At 43.7% G+C, this 27153-nt stretch overlaps 1 protein-coding gene across 1 annotated transcript in view; it reads left to right on the forward strand.

Annotated features, from left to right (window-relative positions):
* The window catches only part of PTPN13 (protein tyrosine phosphatase non-receptor type 13), a 195898-nt gene that overhangs the window by 23259 nt on the left and 145486 nt on the right, over nt 1–27153 (forward strand). The window contains exon 2 of the mRNA XM_054989766.1: nt 25987–26106. Coding sequence (XP_054845741.1) covers nt 25992–26106 — 115 coding nt within the window. The 5' untranslated portion in view covers nt 25987–25991. The remainder of the gene's footprint in view (nt 1–25986; nt 26107–27153) is intronic.

Below are 27153 nucleotides of genomic sequence, written 5' to 3' on the forward strand. Positions count from 1 at the left end.
CAAAATGTGATTTATCTCATGATCATCAAGATGATAAGATACTCTAATTTGAAATTTCTTGTTTTTGCGGTAGAACCTGTTCCAGCCGTTAAATTCTGAGATTTTCCCTCCCTCATTTTAAAATGTTATTAGGGAATTTCTTGCCTGGGCAGAAGGATAAACGCAGGTCTGTCTCACTCGCAGTTTATTCAGGCAAGCATTGACAGCAGTGATAGATGAGTAGAAAAATTAACTAATATCGTGTGATTCCCAGCACTTTGATACAGATGGAGAGTAAGTTAATGAATATAGCCCCCCAAAAATCCAGGGACTCTGGTCTGATTTGCTGTTCGCAATACAGTACATTTTTTGTATATTCATGTTGTTTGGTTAAGAGCGCTGTTGGGGAAATAATGGAAGCTGGCAACCTGATTCATGCCATACATACACTGCACTACTTTTAATTAAAGGCAGGGTGACTAGAAACTGTGTGATGAAGTGGGTACATATTTACCTTTTTACGGGCTGTGTCCCATTGTATGCCACTTTTGGAAGTGAATTCAGCAAGATGTGGTATGCAGTTGGAATTATAAACACTTACTACATAGTCTTTCCATGAGCACATGTTGTTTCCATAGGCGAGTGCTGGTGTATTATTGCATTGTACTAGAGGTGTGCGGTACTAGAGGAGCACGCTGGGCCCAATTCGGAAACCTCAAATCAAAGCTTCCCGAAGTGATTTGTATCATTTCAGGAAGCTTCAAGGGGTTTAAATCAGGGCCGGATCAAGGGGGGCGGGGGGGTAGTCTGCCTCTGGCACTGCCAAAGAGGGGGCGCCGGGCAGAGCTGCCAGCTGCCGGGAGCACAGCGGCAGCAGAGCGAGTGGTTGAGTGGCTGCCCGTGCTGTTCGCCTGCCCAGCAGGACAGGGAGCACGTGGCAAGCTGGCCTCCCCCTCAGGCAGGCAGGCGAATGGCACGGAGGGCTGGGAGGCTGCCCGCGCCACTCTCCTACCCTGCTGAGGGGGTGGCCGGCTTGCCGCACGCTCTCTGTCCTGCTGGGCAAGCGAGAGGCACAGAGGGCTGGGAGGCTGCCCGTGCCATTCGCCTGCCCAGCAGGACAGGGAGCACACGGCAAGCCGGCCACCCCTTCAGCAGTGCAGGCGAGAGAGAGGTGCAGGCGGCCTCCCAGCTGCTGGCGCTGCCGCCGCTCTGCTGGCGGCACGCCTGCCCTGCGTGATGATGTCACGAAGTGACGCCAGACTTGGGTTGTCCCGGGTGCTGGGAACCCTAGATCCAGCCCTGGTTTAAATGCCCCTTTCTATGCTGCTGCAAAGCAGCAGGGACAGGGGCTACTGAAGTGAGGGGCTTCCCCTCGGGTTTCGTGTGTTTATGAAGCTTTTCCCTCCTTCATGTAAACCTGAAGCGGGAAATCCGAATTTTTTTTCTGGTGCACACCCCTATATTGTACAGTTACAATTATTAAATTGAATAAAAAACTATAGAGCCATGGTAAAGTTCCAGCAGTCTTTAGATGCACTTCATCCACTTTTGTTGAACATATGTTGCTTCCTACTGTACATGTGTGAAGATCATTCCAGTTATTCCTGATGATAACACATAGATACATAATGATTTGATGCCAGCTCCTAAAAATGAGGAATAGTTGTTATTAATTACTTAGTATTTATATAGCTCTTGCAATGTTTAAAGTGTTTTACATACTAATTTTATTTTACTTCATTTATACCTTGCGTTTCTCCACAGTGTGGGCACAAAGTGGCTTATATTTTCCTTTCCTCCGTTTTATGCTCACAACAATCCTGTGAGATAGCTTAGGCTGAGTGTGTGTTACTGGCCCAAGGTCACTCTTCCAAGACAAAGTGGGGATTCAAACCTGGGTTTCCCAGATCCTAGCCCAATACATTAACCACTACACAACACTGTCTCTCGGTGTGAAGCCAAGAGGGGATGGCTTGCCTAAGAACATCCAACAGGTGAAGGGCTTGGTGTGTAAAAACTTAGTGCCATCTCTTAATGCCCAGGATATTTTTTTCCACATTTGCAGTCTTGCTTGTGTTGAAATGTAAACTTTCCAGAAATGTTGAAACCACAGGGGGAAAAAGGTCCCCTCCCCTTTCCAGAAAAAAACCTCAAACTTGGGTGGGAACTACATGCAATGCTAATTAAATGCATCATTTATAACATAGTTGGCATGTGAAATTTTACTACTTGGCATATTCATTTGTAACTTAGTTAGCATATAAAATTGTACTACTTGACATATTTATGAAATTTAAAAGTATAAGTGCCTTATGAATATGCCCAGTATTAGAGCGATGTTAACTGTTACATCCTATGATTCTTTAGCACATGTCTTCGTTTTTACCATCTGCAAGGTAAGAAAAATTACAATTAGAAAATAGGAAGCACTAATTTTAGAGTTCCAAAAAAAGTGTATGATTTGAACACAGTTTAATACATTCACAATAAAGCCACTGTTGTTCTCACCTAGTATGTCAATAGACCTACCAAACAGACCTAGCATTTTGGACCTATTGTGATGAGACTTCCCTGCCTCTTCACCATATGAGAAGACAAGTAGCTCTTTCATGTTTCCATTTTAACCTGGTTGTTACCTGTTGCTACCCTGACTTCATGATAAGAGATGGGAGTGGGGGCAGGGGGCAGTTTCAAACAGCTGCACTCCTTCTGGCATGGGAAGTGGTTATCCCCTCTCCTCTGGGCCACCAGAGCTTTTGCATTTTTTAAAAAAATCTTCACAATGGAAAGGTCTAGAGATTTAATTTGGATTTTAAATGAAAGTTGGGGATTCAAAGAACCTGCTGCACCTATTGTTACAACGCTATGGAACTATAGTGCCCGAGAATGTGCAGGAAGTGGGTGGGAAAATTAAAAAGGCGGCACTCTCAGAAGCACTACAGACGTTTTCAAACTGTACTCCGCAGCGAATGGGAAGTGCATTGAAAATTCGAGAATGGGGAAAACTGCTTTTTTAAAAAATGGCTCAATCCCACATTGCAAATGAAACACAAGCAGTTGTCTGAAAATGTTTTAAAAAAAATCTGTTTGCAACTGACAGCCAAACCAACAGTCAAAACAAAAAGTCCACTTGCAACCAGCAGCCAAAATGATTTACAAACGGAGTGTGAAAAAGGCATGAGTTACAATAAATGTAATAAGGTTCGTTTTTTGTAACCAAGATGCGGATGACTGTTCTGTCATTAGGAAGTCCCATAATGAGAAATTTCTCTCCCTGGTCTTTTTATTTCAGCTGCTGCTCTTTAAAAGCTCTGCCAGAGTCTTGAGGCAAATAGCCTCCTCTTTGCAAATATACTCCGTAGCAATTCAGGAGAGGAGGCACCAGATATTTCTGCCCCAAGACAGGCTTTCTTTCATTTTGCTGGTGGTGGCAGACAAGCACATTTTATATGTTCCTATGCTTTTATGCCCTTAACTATTTTAAGTAGTTGAAAACATGCAGCCTGGAAATTCCTAGAAATTGAACCCTTCGAAATGATACTTACTGAGAGTAGCGAGGCACTATGATTTGTGATTCAGTAAACAGTGTAATCAGGGCTTTTTTCCAGGGGGAATGTGGGGGAACGGAGTTCCGGAACCTCTTGAAAATGGTCACATGGCTGGTGGCCCCGCCCCCTGATCTCCAGACAGAGGGGAGTTTAGATTGCCCTCCGTGCCGCTCCAACGGCGCAGAGGGCAATCTAAACTCCCCTCTGTCTGGAGATCAGGGAGCAGGGCCACTAGCCATGTGACCATTTTCTCTGAGGGCAACCCACTGAGTTCCACCACCTCTTTTCCCAGAAAAAAAGCCCTGAGTGTAATCCATTACAAATGCTGGTTTCTCCTGCTGGAGCACGGCTACTGAAATCTTTTACGATGACTTTAAATATTATCTTTTTTTGAATAGGTGCTAATAGGCAGAGGGGGAAAAGTTCATCACTACAGAGATTCATTATTACTATTTGAGCAGCTTTGGGTAGGGTTGTCCACCTCCAGATAGTGCGCGGTCTTCCTGAATTACAACTTCCGATCTCCCTGAATTACAACTGATCTTCAGGCCACAGAGATCAGTCCCTTGGAGTCCCTTGGAGATCAGTTCCTCTGGAGGAAATGACTATTCCGTAGGGTGGACTGTGTGGCTTTATACCCCACTGAGGTCCTGCCCTCTCCTAGCTCCACCCTTCAAATCTCCAAGAATGTCCCAGTTTGGCACTAGCTTTGGAGCTGGCCTGTCGCATGGCCTGTGCAGTAAAATTAATCTGGAGAGTTTAACATAAGAGATGTAATGATGAAAACCAGTGAAGTTAGTAGTAAACATACTGTTTTTGCCTCCTCAGAAATTCTGAATCAGAATGCTTACTCTCCCATTACCGTCCCAAAATCTCTGGCCATGGGGCCTGCTTTGCTTTCAGCTGTCCTGCCCTCAGCAGCTTTTGTTTTCTTAAGTATGTTTAAATAAACTGGATTCTTTTAACAGCATGTCAGGCAGCCTCTCTTGCATCCCTTTTTTTTGCTGACCTACTTCAGAGTGAAGTTCTGTTTTGTTTGGCTGGGTGCCTCTTAACGAATGGGAGTTCCCAGTGGGTGCCAAAAGAAAAGAAGAGGAAGTGGGAGTCTTGGAGGTACTGGGTCCACAACGGAGTTCATCTGTTGTCGTGATCAAAATAAGAAACCTATGTGTGGCAGAGTTTTATAGTGTGCTTGTGTTTTAGATAAACAGAAGATACTGGCGGAAAGAAGCAAGAATTATGGGAGCACATCAGAGAAAGTTGTCAGTATGGCTGTTGGGCTTTCTGTTATGAAGTTCACTGGGATGTCCGTGGACCAATCTTTCTCTCTTAGTTTGATTTACCTCCGCAGGAGATAAAACTGGGAAAGTGGAGATCCATGAACGCCCCTCTCATTTCCTTGGAAGAAGGGTAGGAGTAAAATGAACTGGATAGGTGGGAATCTGAGATTCTTGCCCGTGACCGTTTGGAGAGATCGGCTTTGTCAAGGAAAGTTGGAGGAGAAAAGGCTATTTAGATTCCTATGTAGATAAAACGTATCTCCCCACAAAAACATCAACAGTGTTTGTGTGTTGTGCAGCAGCTACTGTAATGTTAGCTCTGAAACAGTTAATAATGATTGGGACTCTTTCATGTGACATAATTTTTGGTGGACTTTCTCTGGATTGTATACGGCTCTTTTTCAGTTCCCACAGTAGCACTGGCTAGCAAACTTACCACAAACTCGTCTTTTCCATGACCACTGTAGCCACATATTGGCTGTACCACAGCACTTTTCCTTCAACTTAAATACCAATTTTGTGACTCTTAGATAGTTGGCTAGAAAAGAGGAAGATGATCCATTGTTCATTTTTCCTCTAAGGATTTGGAAGTTCATTTAGAAACAAGATTATGCTATTTTATGTACCCGCTGTGCAGCCAAGGGTATAATGTGTCCCTTTGTCCAGTAATTCTAATAATATGAAAGAGTTTGTCATCTGCACATTGTGAAAGTTCCATGAACTCTGGTTTCTGGCTGCAGCACACTTGGCTTTCCATCATAAGAGGAGGTCTTGATGTCTTATTATTCCTCTCAGTCTTTGGCAATTCACTTTCTTTTTTGCCAGCTATACAGTGTTTGAAGGGCATTCTGTTATTCTGGGCTTTTGAAGTATAAAAATATCTCAAATCCATGCAAGTAGTAGAAAAGGACACTTCTGTTTTCCCAGATGTTTGATTTAGCTATTTTTATCATTGAAATAATCTAAATCCTAGTAAAATGTCAACACAGAATTATAGTTTTTTCATATAGGTTAACCTTTGCAAATGGCTCTCATGCCTAAGTGCTTGGATAAAATGTTTCAGAAACACAAAGCAAAAAAGCAGAGGGAACCTACAATAAAGAAACTATGTCTTACAAAAAGTGTATTAAGAAACAATTCTAAAAGTGCAAAGTGCTACACAACTTTATAAGAACAACCTCATGTACAATATGTATATCAAAATGCTATTAGTAGAAACATTCCAAAATAAATCGGTCAACAGTTAATGAACAATGTAACAGCAGGTATTCTAAGGTCTAAGGTATTCAGAGGTCTAAGCTTGGTGTAAACTTAATGAATAATTGTTGTTAACTTAAGGAATACTTGGTGTTACATTGTTCATTAACGAAATAAATCAGTCAACAGTTGTTCATTAACTGTTGAATGATCTATTTTGGAATGTTTCTACTATTAACATTTTCATATACATATTGTACATGCGGTTGTATTTTCATATACATATTGTACATGAGGTTCTTATAAAGTTGTGTAGCACTTTGTACTTTTAGAATTGTTTCTTAATACACTTTTTGTAAGACATTTGCATAGTTTCTTTATTGTAGGTTGCCTCTGCATTTTTGCTTTGTGTTTCTGATCTATTGAGGGTTGCTCCTTGCTTCAGCTTTGGATAAAATGTTGGACAGTGTCATACATCTGAAGTAAGAGTGAGTGTGCTGTGATGCTTTAATCTTCAGTTAGTGGGTGATTGTGAAGATACAGTGGGATAACCCAGTATACTCTATCATGAACTTCTGGGAAGAAGACTGAAATATCAGCTTGTTTTGCTATAAACCAAGACATTCATAAGAATCCAGAGATAACAGTAATATCTATAGCTCTGGCCTTCAACCTTTCCAGACTAGGGACCCACTGCGCTACATACACATGACCAGGAAGTCATGTAACATCAAACTCACATGACAGGAAGAGGGGGGATCAGAGTTAGGATTTCACTGGTGTCCAGGCCCAAGCTCTGGGCAGTGGGCCAAGCAAACCTCAGGGGGAGTACCATAGTGAAGAACAAGCCAAGGGTCAGAACTATTCTACCATCATTACCTTGCATGTCCGTCTTACTGCTTCTCTTACCCTTGCTTTCTATGTATGCGCATTAGCAGCAGATTCTTTCAGAAAACAAAAAAACATAGTAGCTCAGGAGGGGCTCTGAGAGTCTAAGCATTGGAGACCAATAAGATGATCAGAGAGCCTTACATTTTTTAGAAAACAGTAGCACCTTTAAGACTAACCATAAGCTTTTAAGAACCACAGTTCTCTTCGTCAGATGCATCTAACAAAGAGAACTGTGGTTCTCGAAAGCTCATGCTACAGTAAAGTTGGTTAGTCTTAAAGGTGCTACTGGACTGTTTTCTATTTTGCTACTACAGACTAACACAGCTAACTCCTCTGGATCTATTTACATTTTCTAGCTTTTTGTCTTCACAGAAGCGGTATAAGATCGGGAACCGTTATTCCTACTTTATAAAAGTGGCCGTATCTATTTTCTCAGAATATAGGGCAGTTGCCACACTGGGAGACTGTGCTTGTGTGACCCATAGGTATCATGTCAAGAAACCACATGTGGCTTCCGAGCCACTGAGTGAGTATCACTGAACTAGTTTTTTAATGCAAGATCATGACTGTACAGCAGCATTGCTTGAAGTAAATCAAGGCAATTTAAATTGCCAGGGGGGAAAAGGCTAATATAAATAACTGATTTAAATCAAAATTCGCTCTTTGTATATCACGTTTTTGCTGAACAAGTTTTTATGTTAATTGATTTCTATAACGATTAAAATGTATTGGGAAGCAACTTAATATAGCCTTGATAAGTATCTAGGAAATTAATTCACAACCTGTGGTAATACAACCTCTGTGCCTGTGGCACTATACAACTATATTTTCACTTAGTGATAAGGCAGGCAATTGTGGCATGAATTGATTTCTGTTTGGCTGTCTGTACATATACAAGCACACTAATCAAGATCATTTCCTATCATACAAGAGCCCCATCCAGTATACAGTTAGGTTTAGAGGATGGTGGGATAAATGCAGATGCAACATTTCTCAGAGACTAAAATGTCTGTAATGTTTGGATGGCAATCATAAATATTCCTAATTTAAATTACAATAAATAATTTGACTTGTGGTGTCAGTATATCCAGTTCTCAACACGGCCTGATCTGTGGATGCTTACAGAAGCAGCACCTCTAGCTTTAAGAAATGAATGTCATTAGTGGTCGTTGCTAAGCAACCACAACAATATTGCCAGCCTTCAAGTCTTGGTTTCTGTCAGTAAAAGGGAGAGGACAGACCCTTTTGAGGGCTGTTTTGAGGGAGGGAGGATTTATCAGGGTCTGGTCTGGCAGCATCCACTGAGCAACTTGATACCATGCAACTTGCACGACTCACCCAGGCATTGCTTCTTGCTATTGTTCAACAACAGCCACCTTGAGGAAGCCAGTATTCTGCCATGAAAGCTCACTGGGTGACTTCAGGCCAGTCACACATTCTTAGCCTAACCTACATCACAAGGTTGTTGTAAAATGGAGGATACTGTTATTAGCTGCTTTGGGTTCCCATTGCAAAAAGGTGGGATGTCAATTAAATAAATAAATGTCGCTGAAGTTAGGGGCAAATAAAAGGTAGGTAGGTTGGTGGATGGGAAGGAAAGAAGGAAGCAGGGAAAGATGAGACTATAGGGGCTGCCAGGAGGAGGGAAAGAGGACATAGGGGGAAGGGGGAATACAGGGTGCCTCTATTGAGCAAGTGGGCCTGGTTCAGCAGCCAGCACCACGCAGTTTGGCCAGAGTTTTCCTAGGCAGAGCCTGAAGGTGGAGGAAAGGTGAAAAGCTGAAGGCGGGAGCTAGGGTTGCCAGGTTCCCCTGTACTCCTGGTGGGAGGTGGGGGCCCTGGCACCTACCTTTTGGGTGTCTCTTTACACATGTGCGCCCCCGGGCCTATGTAATGATGACACTTCCGGGAAGTGACATCATCTCTCAGGCCGTAGCTGTCCCGGGAGTGCTCTAGCGCTTCACGGGGGGGGGGGGGCTGATTTGGGCCTGAATGGAATGGGCCCAATGGGCCTCTGTGGCACGAGGGAATACTCACCTGCCTGGCAGCAGCCCAAACCAGGCCACTGCCGCATGGGAGAGCACTTTCCTGTGCCACAGCAGCCTGATCCAGGCCATTTTGGGCCCATGGGAGTGTGCCGCGCCACCAAGGAGCACACCCATGAGGCCCGTGCGTATCCCGCTGGCCAGGTAAGCGGGGGCAAGGAGTGGAGGGTGGGAACAGGGGACTGGCAAGGAGTGGAGGGTGGGAACGGGCCTATCGGGAGCTGTAGAAAATAAAGGTATGTTGGCTAGTGAGTGGAAAGGAGAGAAAGAAGCAGAAAAGAGGGAGTGGTTATGGGGGCTTTCAGGAAAGGCAAAGAAGAAACAGTGAGGAAGTCTAAGATGATATGCCTCCCGCAGATCCTTGCTGGTCTCTCGCTTGTCATATTTGTAATACTTAATCTTTATAGTCAGGGATTTTTTTTCTTTTATAATGAAAAGTAGGCTTTAATTCACTGTGTTATCTGGAGGGTCTCATGAATTCAGAGCCAAGCTACAAGTGACGCCTGACACAGGTTGGACACTTGTCAGCTTCCCTCAAGTTTTGATGGGAAATGTAGGCATCCTGGTCTTGCAGCTGTAATGGAAAGCGAAGCTATAAAACCAGGATGCCTACATTTCCCATCAAAACTTGAGGGAAGCTGACAAGTGTCCAGCCTGTGTAAGATGTGACTTGTAGCTTGGCTCTCAGTTTTATTTTTAAACCAGGTTATTTATAAAAAGTGGCATTTAATATAACCATACTTTTTAAAAAGACTTATGCTTTTCCTTTAAAAAACCTATTTCTGTTTCTGCAGCTTCCTTACCATAGTTGTGCAGAGCCCCTGAGTAGCTGTCTCAACTAATCTGCAGTTAAACCCTCCTAATTGCAAGATTTAAGCTAGACAGCATAAGCTTCTCGTAAAGGCAGTTGTGTCTGTAGGAGATATTACTGAAATTAGATATTACGGAAGCCAAATATGGCGGCCCAGCAGCAGATATTCTTAATGATGCAGTGTTCTCTCTGGAGTGATGTTTTACTATCCCTTTAATGTTGGTATAAAGGAGTTTGTTTTTCTGCATGATGCATTAATGTATCCTTTGAAGGAGTTCCAGAGAAGTTAGCATGTGGAACAGTGAGAAGGACAGTTGGCAGAAAAATGGCCATATTTGAGTGCAAGTCTTTTATTCCAGAATGTTTAGAGAACTTTTCGTGCTTCTATGGTTAAAGGTTTCTGGTAAAGAAGAGCCAAACTACACATTACTTTTAAAAAATGAGATGGGTTGAGTTCTCGTGGCCTTGCATGCCCAGGGTAATGCCGATTGCCACCTTGGGGTCAAGTAGCAATTTTCCGCAGGCCAGTTTAAGTAAGGATCCTGGAGGTGTTTTGCCATCTTCTGGGCATGGGTTGGGGTGGGGTGGGGGTCACTGGGGCAGTCAGGGGGGTAGTTGTGAATTTCCTGCATTGTGCAGGGGGTTGGACTAGACGACACTAGAGGTCCTTTCCAACCCTATGATTCTGATTCTAGGTTCCCCAACCTGACTTGCTCATTATGCAGCTAGATGGCAGCTGTAGGGAAGAGAATTCACCAAGCACCAGAGGGCCTGATTTGGATTGGGAATGTGGCATAGGGGGAGGAGGGACTTCTGCCTTACCCCCTGCTGCTTTCCTGAGTTGAAGCAGCCCCAGAGAGTGCTTTTTGACCCATTGCAAGGCTGCATGTTCATGGTAGTGCTGCACTTGCAGCACTACCAACAGATCACTAACACCTTTCACCCCAGAACTCTGACGCAACGCAGTAAAAATTGTTTCATATAATTTTGGAGGGGGGGGGGAGAAAGAGAGAGAGAGTGCATGCTCACCCAAGCACCCTTCCTGGAGTTCATAAATTGGAGCTAGGATTACTTCTTTCACACTGACTTTGGGACTACTCAATACATTTTATTGGTAACACTCTTTTGTTCAAAACTCTCAGTTTTTATACCCCTTGTTTTCCCCACCTTTAACAGTTCAGGTTTTGTAAGGGGCATTAACAGGGCTTTTTTCTGGGAAAAGAGGTGGTGGAACTCAGTGGGTTGCCCTCGGAGAAAATGGTCACATGGCTAGTGGCCCCGCCCCCAGCCAATCTATACTCCCCTCTATACTCCCCTCTATACGCCCCCCTGTCTGGAGATCAGGGGGCAGGGCCACCAGCCATGTGACCATTTTCAAGAGGTTCCAGAACTCCGTTCCACTGTGTTCCAGCTGAAAAAAAGCCCTGGGCATGAACAACTTTGTGACCACTAACCTGGTCCTTTTAAGGCTAAGAGAATTCAAGTGTTTTAACTTGTAATTGTAAGGCGCTTTAAACCACAAGGGAATGGTGAGGTGGAAGTATTTCATAAATAAAATACAATTCATTGTCTGGGCCTTGGACTGGAAAGAGTCCACGCTGGGTACACCAACTCTCTCCATTTCTTCCTTGCTGTCCTGCCTCAGAATTGTGATTGGCATTTTGGCCATTCCTGCTTCGACCTTCTAAACACTGACTTTGTGAGCATGTTCTTTCCAGTTCATGGATCAGGACAGTAACTTCCTCAAAGCTTACAAGGAAGGTTTAAGGAACACCCCATGTAGAATATTTGGTCAAACGAGGAAAAAATAAACTCTTGAGATTTTGGACATATGTGGCAGCTACCCACCAAGAAGTTAACATTTAACCAACAGTTAACCAAATGTTGCCTTACAGTTTTCCTTTGGGGCTTTTTGAAACTCCAGAGATGTTGAGTAAGATGGGGAAGAGGGAAAGGGATGAGATCTGGAAACATGAAGATAATTCATCTATAGGGCTGTCAACTCCAGCTTGGGAAATTCCTGGAAATTTAGGGAGGGCGCCTGGGCAGGGCACCCCACAATGGCTATGTTGCTTAATCCCAGGGCTTGGATGAAAGCCACCTCGTCCAAGCCCTGGCTGCGGAGCATGAGAATGGGTGCCCCAGCCGAGCCCCAGCTTGCTGCACGCTCAGCTGAACGTGCAGTGAGCCAGAGCTTGGATTAGGTGGTCTTGTGCTGTGCAGCCTGGCTGCGGAGCATGAGAGCGGGCGCCCCAGCCAAGCCCCGGCTCGCTGCACGCTCAGCTGAACACGGAGCAAGCTGGGGCTTGCACGAGGTGGCTCTCATGCAGCCAGGCTGCTCAGCATGAGAGCTGGCACCCCAGCCAAGCCCTGGCTCAGCACATCTCAGCTGAGCCATGGGTAGGTATGAGTCTGCTCCCCCACCGCCTTACCCCTGGGGAGGCAAATCCTGCCTTACCCTGGGAAGAGTGGAGTGGGAGTGGGTGGTTGAAGGGGGCGGCATGGGGGAAGGCTTGTCTGTCAGAAGATGTAGTAATGCAGGAACATATGCTCAAAGTTAAAAAAAAAAGTGCCGTGCAAAATGAAGTCCTGCCTTACCTCTGGGAAAAGTGGAGTGGGAGTGCGTCATTATCAGGAGGGCTGCAGAGTGGCCAAAAAAATGGCGGAAAAGGAGTTAAGAGAGCTGAGTTTGGTGGGTGTGGTTAATTCCACACAAACCAATCAGCTCCCAGGAAAAAGAGGGGGGGAAGTGCTGCAAAACGTTTACATTGGCATTAATCGGGTCAGCCCCAACTGGGCAGCTGATTAAAAATTAACATCACGATATGTCAACAGGGAGAAAAATCGGGGTAATGGGGGAAAAGAATTGAACCGCGTCCCATGACTAGCTTGCAAGTGTGAAACCCCTGCAAACATGGGATGTGGAACAGGTACAGACATGCTTTAAAATCCTAGTGTGAAAAGTACCTTAGGCTGCATCCACACATTGTTAGGTGTTTAGCTATCAGTGCTATGACACTGAGTTGGCTTGTCCACACAGGAAAATCAAGCTGTGGATGTTTAATGTAGACAATATCCAACAAAGTAGAGATGCAGTCTTACTGGGTGATCTTGGGACAGGTAGTCTCTGTCATCTTAATCTATCTCACAGAGCAACAGAGAAGGGGCAAACCACGTACCACCCTAAGCTGCTTAGAGGAAAGGCGGTATGCTTGTTCTCCCTTTACACTGCCCTTGTGTGTGATTTCCCCTCTTTCTTTCTCCACAGATATGATGTATTGTATCCAAATCTATCCAAACGCTGTCTCGAAAGGAAGGGGAGAAAATTGGTGTCTCCTCTTGTTTCCAACGTGATAGGTTCCAAAACTAGTCTTCTAGGTCAGACATTGGTGAACCCTGTGACTGTTCACCTATATCATATTTTCCTTAGAAAGCTTCCCTAGGACATTCATTATGATGAATTGTACAGAAGTGACTGATAACTTCATTCTGACTTGCAAAGCCAAGTTCTCTATAAAAGAATATTGTAATTACAATGTAGAAAAGAGGCAGATGGGCGCTTCATTCTTTGCAGTGAAAGGAAAGCTGATCCCACTTCCTTATTCCATCTGGTGTCACCTCCAAGTCACTTTAAAAAGCAGTTTCCTGCTGTAAATCTGTCTTTGTTCCAAAACCTTAATAAGATTTCTAGGATCCCCTTTATTGACAGTGGCAACCGTTCCTTGACGGGCCCTAAAATAGTTGCACAATCCCGACAGATTAAAATTCCACCTGTCCTTCAGGAAATCTCTATTTTTATTCAGCCGAAGAAAGAAAAGCCTGTCTTAACCAGGTGGAAACAGTTGGTAGAGAGAGTGGTCTTAGACCTGTGATGACTATCGTTTGTTTTAATAAGATGATGGAGAATGGGTTAGTGAGGTAATTTGTAAGAATCAGCATTTTGTCTATTATAGTTCCTGTTTTTTGTTAAAGAGGCAAGAAAAATCCAGTCAATGCTTGCCTGAGTGCTTTATCTTCCTTGAAAGCGCGAAGGTTTCTGACAGGCCTATTGATATATCACAGATCACCCACAAGAGAAATTCAGACTCTTCAGGAAAAAAAGAATTTTCCTTGTATGAGGTATAACTTGCTCTCTGGCAACTCGCTCTCTTGTTCTCTGCCCCACGAATACCCATGTTCAAAGTAAGGTCGCCAGGCCCCCTCAATCTTCCGGTGGGGGGACAGGGGCCTGGCACTTAGCTTTTGGGAGAGGGTGTGTGTGCGTGCACCCCCACGGGCACAATGACATCACTTGGGGGTGACGTCATTGCACGGCGGGGTGCTGCAGAATGCGCCCGAAACAGGCCGTTCTGCTGTGGATCAGGCCCGGTTTTGAGGCGCTGCGGAGCGCAGGAGTGTTCCTGCTCTCTGCGGCGCCTCAAAACGGGCCTGATCTGCAGCAGAATGGGCCCATTTGGGGCGCTGCAAAGCGCAGGAGCGCTCCTGTGCTCCGCAGCCACTGAAAACAGGCCCGATTTGCCATGGATCGGGCCCGGTTTTGAGCGCAGCAGAGCGCAGGAAGGTGCGTGCCCCCTGCTGCTCAGGTAAATGGGTCGGGGTGTGGGGAGTGGGGGCGGGAGATCCCCCGCCCCCACCGGGGGTCTGGGATCCCTAGTTCAAAGGGTGATACTATAAGAGCGTCTAGTTTATTAATTGTCAGGTGATACAAGGAGACCATTACGGGTCCAGTAGGAGAACACACGCATGAGAAGGGGAACCGGGAGAAACACAAGAACAAGTTGGCCAACACAATAGGTGCTGATTATTTGAAATAGGTATGTGTTCTCTTTTCCGGGAACAGAATTGTATATCTTGGATTCCTCTGTATTTATATGGCAGCTAAGTTTTATTATATACACATCCAGAAGCATGAAAAATAACTGTGCCAAGATTACAATCATGGGCTTACTTTGGACTATACCATCTTAGATTTAGATGGAAGGTTCTTTGCACAGTTCAAAAGAATGGCAGTGGCTTATTTGGGTAGAGCTGTGGAATCATCTTACAATGAAAAGTGAGAAATTTGGAGATTGTTTCCCAGAAAGTTAACACTTCCAGAATTTGCCTAACAGATTCCTGTTGTCCCTATAAGGAACATACTTAATAAAATAGAGATGAGTTGATTAAAGGTAGGTGTATATCTTCAAAATCGATTTAAATAAAACAAATAATGTTGGCTCAAATAAGTCTGGCCAATCTTACATTCCAAGAGAAAGGGAATCAGATACAAGCCTTACCCAGTAGAAACTGGTTTCCTCCCCACAATCCAGCAGTTGTGAAAAACTTGATCACTGCAATTAATACATTTTTTAGCAATCAGCTACCTCCTGTGTATGTCATCGGATTGCATCTTATGAACTGTAAGTGGAAGAGGTTGCACCCACTTCACCCCCAAAGCTGTTTCTGTGGGTAAAAGGTTGCTTGGGTACAGAGTGGGAAGCACTGTGGTAAGACTGCAGCTCAAAGGGAAATCGGCATAAATCACCTCTTGTTTTTTGTACGCTCTTTCCCTTGCATAAGAAATGTATATATGTCTGCATGGAGTGTTTCCATTGTCCCTCCTTGTTGCTGCAGTCTCCAGCACCCCACGAGAAGGAGGCATTACGCTCTCACTTCGAGTTAGTCTTTGAAGACGGTCAGGAACAGCAACACCCAAGTTGCTTCTCACCGCCCCCACCCCTTCATGCTGAAATTTGGGGGGCAATGAGAGACTGTTGCTGTTATGAAGGGACCTTTGACTCTCAAAAGCTTATACCTCTTGGTCTCTAAGGTGCACCTGGACACAAATCTTGCTGCTTGTGAAGCTCCCACAGCTCAGCAGGAAGGGAGAAGAATGACCTCTTCCCTGCCTAAGGCTTCTGCTAGAATACATTGAAAAGGCCAAAGCCGTTAACTCGCCTTGCCCCATGCTTTGGGGCCATTCAGACATAGCACGAGAGATATTTTAGCCCGAGTCCTGTGCACATGATGGAAGCCTTGAGGGAGGGAAGAGATCTCAGTGATCACAAATAATGGCTAACTCCCTGTGCCGTCCAACACTTTGTGTCCACCTGGTCAGAAGAATCTGGTGCTGGCACCCTTGAACTTGATCCTGGGCTCTTTTTGCCTTTCCTAGTATCCCATAGTACTGTCAGGATCAGATCTTAAAAAAGCATTGAGGCACTCAGTATTTGAGAAATTCAATGAAATATATTATTTAGTAACTATAGGCCACTGTGTGCTTGTGCTGGAATTTTTACTCTGCATTTAGACTCTGTTTACCCACATTAAGGCTTTGAATATGAAACGTCATAGGTCAGAAAGTTAACGGTAATTGTTTCTGCAGTTCTGATTTTCTGTTTCTCCCTTCTTAATTTCCAGAAATTATTTTAAATTTTATATATATATGAGCCCCGTGGCGCAGAGTGGTAAGCTGCAGTACTGCAGCCCAAGCTCTGCTCGCGACTTGAGTTTAATCCCGGCGGAAGCCGGGTTCAGGTAGCCAGCTCAAGGTTGACTCAGCCTTCCATCCTTCCAAGGTCAGTAAAATGAGTACCCAGTTTCCTGGGAGTAAAGTGTAGGTGACTGGGGAAGGCAATGGCAAACCATCCTGTAAAAAGTCTGCCAAGAAAACGTTGTGATTTGACGTCCCCCATGACACGGTGCTTGCACATGGGACTACCTTTACCTTTACCTATATATATATATAATTTGCAGAAGTATGGAACGATTACTTAACTATTCAGGATGAAGTATTAGCAAACTAATACAGGTGATCACAACGAATAGTTATGTAGACAAAAATACACGGATAAACTTTTGTGCTTTGGCATAATTTTTGTAGAGTAGTCAATGCCTTTTCTGGTTTTGGTCGTACTGATTTTTTCATCGACTGCTACATACATTATTCTGTATGTAGCTTTTTTATTTATTGTTTTTCTGCTTAGAAGACTGTAAGTAGCTGAAAGCATGTTTTTACTGAGAGGGTGGTAGTGCATAAAGATTATAAATAAAAGTCTGAAGCAGTTTTCAGTTGTTATGTTCTTGGCAATCCTACCTCACATACCAGGAAAGCCCACTGCCCATAAGCCTCCCAGTATGTATGATTGCCATCACAGATTTTCTAGCTTCATTGCACACAGATGGATACCCACAAAACCCCCTGGTATCTGATTGTATGTGCCTAAGCTGGAAAATGCACATATCGCCTTGTGTGTGTGTTATGTGCCATCAAGTTGCCTCCAACCTATGGCAACCCTATGGATGAAAGATCTCCAAAATGTCCTATCATTAACAGACTTGGTCAGATCTTGCAAACTGGAGAGTACGGCTTCTTTTATTGAGTCAAGCCATCTCGTTCTAGGTCTTCTTCCTCTTTTCCTACTGCCTTCAACTTTTCCTAGCATTATTGCCTTTTCCATTGAGTCTTGTCTTCTGATGATGCAACCAAAGTACAATAGCTTCAGTTTTGTCATTTTAGCTTCTAGGGAGAATTCAAGCTTGTTGTGATCTAGAACCCACTTGTTCGTCTTCTTGGCCTGCCTGCCATGGTATCCACAAAACTCTCCTTCAGTACTACATTTCAAATGAACCAATTTTCTTCCTGTAAGCTTTCTTCATTGTCCAACTTTCATATCCATACTTAGTAATAGGGAATACCATAGTTTGGAGACATACTTATCCTTAAGGATCTTTTCTGCCCAGACCTGGATGGCCCAGGTAAGCCTGATCTCATCAGATCTCAGAAGCTTAGCAGGGTCAGCTTGGGTTAATAATTGGATGGGAGACCTCCAAAAAAAGACCAGGTTTGCAGAGGCAGGCAATGGCAACCCCCCCCCTCTGTTAGTCTCTCGCCATGAAAACCCCACCAGGGGTCACCATAAGTCAACTTATGACTTGAGAGCACTTTCTACCACCAAAGATCTTTTCTAAATCCCTCACAGTTGCTCTTCCAAGTCTCAGTCTTCTGATTTCCTGGTTGCAGTCTCACTTTTGGTTAAACACAGGGCTCATTTTGAGGGGAAACGCACAGAAACGCAGTTCTGGCAGTTCCCCAAAGGGGTCACATGTCAGGTGGCCCCGCCCACCAGACTCTCGGCCATTTTGGGCCTGTTTCAGCCTGGATTAGGGCTGAAACTGCCCAAATCGGGCCTCTGATAGATGGTGGATCACTCTCCCGCTCATCAGTGGCCCGATCCTGACCATTTTGGGCCCCGTTTCGGCCATTTTCCGCCCCCTTTTTGCCATTTTGGGCCCAATTTCGGCCCTGAATGGCCAGGATTGGGTCCAAAACAGCCAGAATAGGTGATGTCAGGGGGTGTGGCATACGCAAATCAGTTATACTAATGATACACTTCTGGTGATGGCAAGAGGCGTGGCATATGCTAATGAGTTATGCTAATGAGTTCCTCCAGCTCTTTTTCTATGAAATGACCCCTGGTTAAACATATTGCCCTATTAATGCAAAATGGTGATTGTATATATCAAGAGGAGTGCATGGAACGCACTCTCCCAGTACGTGAGATAGGACCGCCAAAAATACAATGACTGAAAAGGCCTTGAGAGATACCTTCAGGAGCCCAGATTGATTATTTGTTCCATCTTTAAGGCTAAATACCGTGCTACAGAACAGCCATTTTAGGGATGGTTCATATGTAATATTGCCAGTATATTTGGTATAATTAAGCTATTTGGGACTGAGCTGCGGAATCTCATCCTTGCGTCTACCTCCAGTGTCCATTTTGGAATGTGAATTCCTGCGGCCAGCCTTAGCTGAAGTTCAGACAGGCCGCGATTCCTGTTTTAACCACAGTTCCAAAACAAAGTTTATAGCTGGACGATTCTAACGGGCCTTTGTGACTCTCCTGCCTCAGCAGAGGTATTGTGGAGATGAGGAAAATAAGGACTGTATGCCACACTTCAGAGGGAAAACATACATTAACAATAAATGACACATTTTTTAAAAATTAATCATTCTGTTGTGTCACACGTGCTCAGCAAAGTAACAGCTCAGTTATTAATGGAAGTCAATTATTGGATCTAATGAGCTCAACTGCCTATTTAAATAGGGTTACCAGAGCTAACCAGCTCTCTGAAATGCTGTTAGTCACTTTCTTTTATTGGATTAGCCTCAGTGGCAGTTGCTTGCACGTGCAAAATAAAAATGAAAGTTGTGAGAAGGCTCACACCTAGCACGATGTGGCGTTTCAAATATGGCCGTCCCAGTAATGGAGTAAGATGACCTGCAAAACGTGGGTCTTGCCTCAGGTTTTTCATGCAGAAGATTGCCCTAAGGACTAGATACCAGAATTATGGGATTATTTTTAAGGGTCATTTACATTTGCCGGGATGACATTCATTCTTGAGTTGTAACTGTGCCCCTGGCTGAATAGCTCTGGAGAACAAGGCATGATTTTTTTTGGCTTAGCTGAGGCTTGTTTAAAACAACTTTTCCATGGTCACCTTTAAAAAAAAATTAAAAGACTATTGTGAGAACAAAATGAGGTTTGAATTGAAACGTACCTTTTGACTTTACACGACATGTCCAAGAAACAGGTTTGTGTGGTTCCTGAGTGACTTTGGAGGTCAAGAGGATACGTGTCATCTCTTGTTGTGACTTCAGTTCTGCATTAAATGACAAACTCCCCTGTTTGAGAAACTCATAAACATGAACACCTGACGCTACCTTTTACCGAACACCAGGGCTTTTTTTCAGCCGGAACGCGGTGGAACGGAGTTCCGGAACCTCTTGAAAATGGTCACATGGCTGGTGGCTCCACCCCCTGATCTCCAGACAGAGGGGAGTTTAGATCTAAACTCCCCTCTGTCTGGAGATCAGGGGGCGGGGCCACCAGTCATGTGACCATGTTCTCCGAGGGCAACCCTCTGAGTTCCACCACCTCTTTTCCCAGAAAAAAAGCCCTGCTGAACACACTGTCATGTTACTCCTTTGCATGGGGAAACCTAAAAAGGAAGCAGCTCCACCACCCATACCTGAGGGCCCCTCCCCAAACTGGAGCCAGAGCCAGCAGTAGTTGGGAAAACTAGCCTCTGCTGGGAGGGGACCCAGAGCAGCAGCGACTATGTGCTTTTCAAATCGCGCTGCTTTTTCTGGTGCCAAAGAGCAGTGTCTCTCTCCACCAGGGGTTTTTTGCCATTTTTTTTAAACCATCAGTTTCATATTATTTTTTGAATTACAATTTCAGTTACTTTTTCAGAGATCCTGCTGCACCTTTCGTTACAATGCTAGGCTTATCTATCAATGTGAAATTGATGATTTAAAAAAGCAAGTCTCTAGCCCCTTCCCTTGTGGAAATATCCCTTTTTCTTTATAGGGGCTAGAGATTTTCTTTTAAAAAATGAAAGCTGTGAAATCTGAGAAACTGCTGCATTTATTATCCCCTTTTCTTTATATCTCCACAAGGGAAAAGATTAGAGACTTTTTTTTAAATAAAAGTTGTGAAATCAGAGAAACTGCTGCACCTGTTATTACAATGGTAGGTTGATCTGTTGAAATGAAATTGACAATTAAAAGATCAAAACAAAACCAGGAAGGCAGGCGGAGGGGCGGTTCTATGACGACAAATGTCCAGTCACCAAAAAGTGGGCTGGAGGTGGGTGGGAATGGGCGGGATGAACAAAACCGAAAGAAACATTACACATGAAGAAAAAATCAATTCAGAATTGGCTTCCCGAAAAAGATAGGGGTAAAAGTGGTCTCAGAAGAACTGGGGGGAAAGGGGGGAAACCAAAAAACTCTAAACCAAAACTGGAAAATGTATGTGAAACTCAGAGTCTCACTACACAATACTTTTGACACGTGTTCTTCAGGTGTTGGGAGATGCAGTTTTAGCCAAGAAGCGTAGTTTTAAATGACAGAGCTGGCGGAGATAGCTCCAGAGGGGATAGATTCTCTCACAGCCCTCTGCCAGCTCTGATGTCTCCCCTTCTGGAACCTTTGCCCTGCCAAGTCTCAGTTAATTCGAAGTTTTAAGCAGCGAGGGCAGCAGGAAAAAAGTTCTGGAAGAGGAGACAGTCTGGCACAGCAGAGGCGGTGGAGGGCTGTGAGAAAATCCATCCCCTCCAGAGCAATCTCCTCTGGCTCTGTCTTTCAAAACTACCCTTCCCAGCTTACATTGCATCTCCCAATACTTGACGGACACGCACCCAGGCGTCTCATGTAGAGAGATTCTCTGAGGATATGTTGCAGCAGTATGAGGCCAGAACCTACAGAACAAGAACTCATGCAGAAGACCCCAGAGATGCCAACTAGAAACTTCTTTACTTTTTAAAATGAAAACTTGAATTTTTAAGACTAACAAGTTTTAGCAGGCAACCCGAAGATTTCTTGGGTGGCCTTTGTTTTGCCTTCCATTTTTATAAAGGCAACTTCAAAAAACATCTGGATCATTTAGAACAGAATTAGAACATGTGTAGCATTGTTTCATTTTCTCATGCATCATCCTAATGCATCATTTTCTCATACATTTTCTTACATCTAAGAAAACAAGTATTATCAGAGTAGCTTTGTATCTGAAATAAGCGGCCTTTTATTGTCAAATGGGTGATTTTCGTGTCTTCTAGCACATCTAGGCAATGACACAATTCTTCCTCCAAGAACACATCTGTTGCACATGGTTCTTGGCAGCACGAACTGATGGGATTACAAGCAACTATGAAGTGGCTCCAGGCATTTAAGTGAACTCAAGCCATTAAGCTAGAGCATTTGCTTCTCTGTTTTAACAATGATTGAAAACTTGGCAATACCAGCATAGGAGGAGAAAACCCAGATTTGGACAGAAATCTCCTGTGCTACACACCGCACTCTCTCTCGCACTGTTGCTACACATCTGTAGCCAAACAGAAATCAGGTTTGCATCAGATTTTAAAAGAGTTGTTGGTCTTGGAGGAATGTGGATTTACAATCACATTTCAGCTTGCCTGAACTCTGTGACACTCGTGAACAGATTCCTTCCACCTGAAGTACATATTTAATCATCCACCCACCAGTCTTTTCCATAGAATAGTTCACATTTTGGATTTCCCCCCACATCTTAACCTTTCCTTCATGTGCGGAAGAATGGGAACGGAGGGAGACTTTGTAATGTTGGGGAAATCACCATTCCAGCCTCTCCCCCCCCCCCCACCCCGTCTCACTGGGGCCCTTTTCGCATTATGGTTTAAACCACCATTTATGAGCATTCACCCCAGTTGCAGTGGCTTTGGCATTGCACCCATTCATTTCACACTGTCTGCTGTAGTTTCGATTTTGCATCTGTGCTTCATTTCAGACCCGCTTTGACGCCTTTTTTTAAAACTTTGAGTATGTGTAGTAACGTTGTGATGTTGGAACCCATCCCCTCCTGCTTTTGCTGATTGGGCTGTCCTCAGCCCACTGGAGAGGCAATTGGTGGCAGAGTTATGGGGGGAAACATGTACCGCTCTCATTTTTTTTAAAAAAAAAAGCCAAGCCAGGAAAGGGTTAAAATGGTGCTGCTTCTTTCCCACTGTGTCGCTGTGCAAAACGGCTGTGCAAAACGCGCTTTTTTTTTACATTGGCAGAATACACGGGAAGGCAGGGAAAAGCAGCTATTTAACCCTTACCTGCCTTTTAAATCCAGGAGAAATTAGGAGTAATGTTACAACACATGGCTAGCTTTGGGGGAAGAAGAAAAAGTGTGTGCTCATACCACTGAGGGAGGAAAGGGAAAGCAGCCATTTAACCCTTTCCTGGCTTTTAAAGCCAGCGGGGAATTAGCAGCAAACTTAGGAATCATTCCTGGCTTTGGGGGAAAAAAATAAGAGAGTGCCTGCATACCTGGGAGCAAGGAAGCGAAGCAGCTTTATGACCCTTACCTCACTTTACTGAAAAAACATGGCAGATAAGGAGTTCAGAGCACTGAGGAGGGTGGGAGTGGTTAATTCTGCACAAACCAATCAGCTCCTGGGGAAAAGGAGAGGGGGGAGAAGAGATACAGAAGGGGAGTATAGAGTTCACACTGACATTAATTGTGCCAGCCGCGACTTGGCAGCGGCTTCAAAATAAACTCGCAGTATGTCTGCAGGGGGGGAAATTGGGGATGCGGCGGACAAACATTGGTTCTGTGTCCCATAACTACCTTGCAAGTGTGAAAGTCCTGCAAACATGGGAAGCAGAAAAGGTGCTGAAATGCTTTAAAGTCCCAGTGTGAAAAGAACCTGGCTTTGTTGCTGCTGTTTTAAGTCAAGGAAGGAGAGTATTTTTCTTATGTTTCTTTTAGAAGATAATCTATAACAATAGCAACAACATTCTATTTATATACTGCCCTTCAGGACAACTTAATGCCCACTCGGAGCAGTTTACAGAGTGTGTTATTATTATCTTCAAGACAATCACCCAGTGAGGTGGATGGGGCTGAGAGAGCTCTGAGAAGCTGTGACTGACCCAAGGTCACTTAGCTGGCTTCAAGTGGAGGAATGAGGAATCAAACCTGGCTCTCCAAATTAGAGTCCTGCCACTCTTAACCACCACACCAAACTGATGTCCCAGCTCAAAGATACACAGTAATACTCTAATTAAAAACAAAAAAAACTGGAATAGGTGACACTGATCCTGGCCATTTCGGCGCAGAGGATGAAATATACCGTTAGAATAAATTTCGGATTGTCTCATCAGTAGGTACCGTTGGGATTGTCTCAGAATCTAGTCACAGTAAATCTAAGCTGTTTTCATGCAGGGATTTTTCTGTATGTGAATAGCAAGAAACCCCCAGATTAAAGGGAAACATCTGCATGATGTCCTTTTATTTGATTCGGGACTCCGGTGTTCTCAGTCTTAATCAGCAAACCCCCCGAAACCTCCGGTTTAAAGGAGAATCCTCAGAGTGAGTGGGGGGTCAGTGACCATGTGAATATTTTCTCTGTGGTCACTGATGGGACAGAGCCTAAAAAATGGCCCAGGGCAGCTTGTTGCTGTACAAGCCTCTCCCCCACTCCATGGCCATTTAAAGGGGAAGTGGCAGCAAAGGGGTCGTTTAAAGGCCATGGAAGGTCCCAACATGATTGCCGCTTTTGCTCAAGCATGTTGATGGGAGGTGGCAGCCCTGAGTAGAGAGTGTGTGGCCATCGTTCCCGTATTCTCCTGTGCCACTTGGAAGCAGCCATCGTCCAAGGCAGGCTAATAGAAAAACGTCTTCTCTCTCTTTTTTTTTGATAAAATATATTTTTATTTTGAAAAATAAAATAATAATAAAAGGGGATACAGAAAGAAAAAAGGGATGATCAAATATAATTGCATAAATCAGAGATAGCTGTATATAACAGAATATATAAACCACAAAATATTTCTCCCCACCATCTCCTTACTTACTTATATTAAAATACATTTATATTCAATATTTTATATTCAACATTTGAAATTACAAATTTGATAACTGATCCATTTTACTAATAATTCTTAGTTTTTCTTAATTTTTAGCTACATAATCAAAAAAAGCTAGAATTGGCCTGTTACGTATGTAAGATGTTAATTTTGCCATTGATGCATACTCGTATATTTTATTCATTCATTCTGTCACATCTGGACAGCTTTCTGCCTTCCATTTTGCTGCATATGCTACTCTCGCTGCTGTCACCATATGTTTAAATAATTCGCTGTATACTTTTATAGTATTACTTGGTAAGATATTTTAAAACGTATTTTTAGCGTTCAACACAAAGTGAAACGTTTGCATCTTTTGCCTTTCTTCGTGTATTTCTATCCAATATTTCCTCGAGAAAATGTCTTCTGCACTAGTTGGAATGGATGTTGCAAAAGAATGTTGGTGGTCAGTTTTTTAATTTTGTAAAAACACCCTCCCGACTTTTATGATTGAGAAGATATGCTTGAAAGTGTGTGGACAAATCTGGTGAAATCTCAGAAGCAAGAGTGGTGCATGAATCACATCTCCAATAATCTGGGGCAGCAAAGCTTTTGTGCCTTGCATGGCACCTTTAACCTCTCTGTAGCGAGCATAAGTGGAATAAATTATGCAATGAAATGACATCCTGCAAATATGCTTCACTGGCATGATTTATTTTGGGCATAGAATTTTGTTGTGGTGGTGTTTCTGTTGTTATAGTGCTGAACTTTTATAGCGTGCTACGAAGAAGCTGTTGAAACATCCAGGTTCAAATTATTTTTTAACAATTTGCTAAGAAGGTCTTGTCCATAAAATCAGGGCTTTTTTTCTGGGAAAAGAGGTGGTGGAACTCAGGACCACACAATGACATCACTTTGGGTCAGCTGGAACAAGGGGGGAGTTTTTTAAAGTTTAAATTGCCCTTGGTGAAAATGGTCACATGGCTGGTGGCCCTGCCCCCTGGTCTCCAGACAGAGGGGAGTGTAGATTGCCCTCCATGCCACACGGCACGGAGGGCAATCTAAACTCCCCTCTGTCTGGAGATTAGGGGGTGGGGCCACCGGCCATGTGACCATTTTCAAGAGGTGCCAGAACTCCGTTCCACCACATTCCCACTGAAAAAAAACCCTGCATAAAACCATTTGTCAATAAAATAGTCGTGTTTTGTAGTAAGATTTATGCAATGGGCTACTCCTATTATCCTTTTGGAACATTGGCAAAACAGCCCAGGAACAATTTCTCAGCAATGCTGCAGCACCATACTGCGGGACCGCCACTGAACATGGACAGAAAGTACTACTGTCGCTTTGACCCTGGATCAGGTGACTTGGAAGAGCCAGTAGAACGCCATCTATTCCTATACAGTTAAATGTTTCTGGTCTGACTATTTTGTCTGCCCGATTTCTCATCAGTCTCTCGTGTGTAGCCAACTGTTCATTGATTGCCTCTTGCTACTATATGTCCCAGATGCCTTAAGTAAAGGAAATGGTCTTGGGAATCTTATAAGTACAAAAATAAAGCAAAAAAAATCTGTGTAATTTTATTTAGTATGTGATAGCGCCGAATGTCAGTATTATACTGAATCACGCCTTTGGTCCCTCTAGCTATAGTTTGTCTGTTCTGACTAGCAGTAAGTTCCTGTAAGCCATGTGTGGCTGTGATGTTTTCAGGAATGTGAATTTTGAAGGCACGTTGGATTTGTAGCAGTGTCCAACAAAACAATCCTTTGCCTAGAGAATAAAATTTCATTCGTATTCTATGGTAATACTGCACCTAAGAAAGAAACTGAACAAAGTATGCGTGCACATTCTTAAAACAAGTTATCTCTTGCTTCCTTAGGTAACATGCACGTATCGCTAGCTGAAGCCCTCGAGGTTCGAGGAGGACCACTGCATGAAGAAGAAATATGGGCTGTGTTGAATCAAAGTGCCGAAAGCCTTCAAGAGTTGTTTCGTAAAGGTAAGAGTCGGGCCAAATAGTTGGGCTGGTAGCCAGAAATGTCGAGGTGAGGTAGGCCTCAAAGTTTACCTGTGGAGGGAAGAGACTGCTATCACAGGTTAAGTACAAAAGAACAAACATTTTAATGCAGTAGTTCTGATATATTGAAAGAGGTTCGGTATTAAATGGGTTGGATCCATTGATTCCTTTTCGGCTCAGTCTTATTTCAACGAAGACTTTTCTTTTCTGTGGAAGGGAGTCGTTCATTGGATCCAGGCCATTAAAATTAAGATTTCATTTTAATGCAGCTGAAAAACAATTACCAGTTTTAGATAATCTCAGGACTTATTAACCAGAATCCTGGGTAATGTGAACAAGACTGCTTCTTACTGGGAAGTTAGATAGAATATTGCCTTTCACGTTTGTATCCCACTCTTCCAGCAAGCTCAGGATACTTCATCATCTTCTATATTTTATCTTCACAACAATTCTGTGAGGTGGACTGGGTGAGTGACAGGCTCAACAGTGCTACCTGCACATCATCTTTCTACCTCCACAAGTAAAAGGCTTTTTAAAAAAGCAAACTGTGCATTTAAGGATCTGGAATAATGGTAGAGGGGTCTGGTTCCTACAGTCTCCTCCACACCCCCACCCAAGCTATGAAACTGTGTGGTATTAGTAAGAGTTGACATTTGCATCAATGAGTCTGATTTATCAGCATTCTCAAAAGTTGAACTGAATAAAGGGCCATACTAGAAGTTCCTATCCAGTGCATTTGAAACTCTGGCTTTGTGATGACATATTTGGCACTGAATCAAGGAGTAGAGCCTGGGGGATTCTCTCCTCCTACTCCCAACTTCTTGAAACAAAAAGTAGTTTCAAAGGTCAAACTTTATTACAGTCCCCAAACCATTCCTTGCATGAACGCATAGACTAGGAGGGACTGGGGGAGGGGGATCTGCAGTTTATCTGAATAAACACAATTGTGCATATATGTTTTCCATTTTGCTTTGAGAAACAAAGATCTTCTGTTTCCTCTTTTTCCTTTCCTGCTTTGTCTCTTTGTGA

This window comes from Eublepharis macularius, chromosome 10 (genome assembly GCF_028583425.1).
Source record: "Eublepharis macularius isolate TG4126 chromosome 10, MPM_Emac_v1.0, whole genome shotgun sequence".
NCBI classification, from domain to species: domain Eukaryota; kingdom Metazoa; phylum Chordata; class Lepidosauria; order Squamata; family Eublepharidae; genus Eublepharis; species Eublepharis macularius.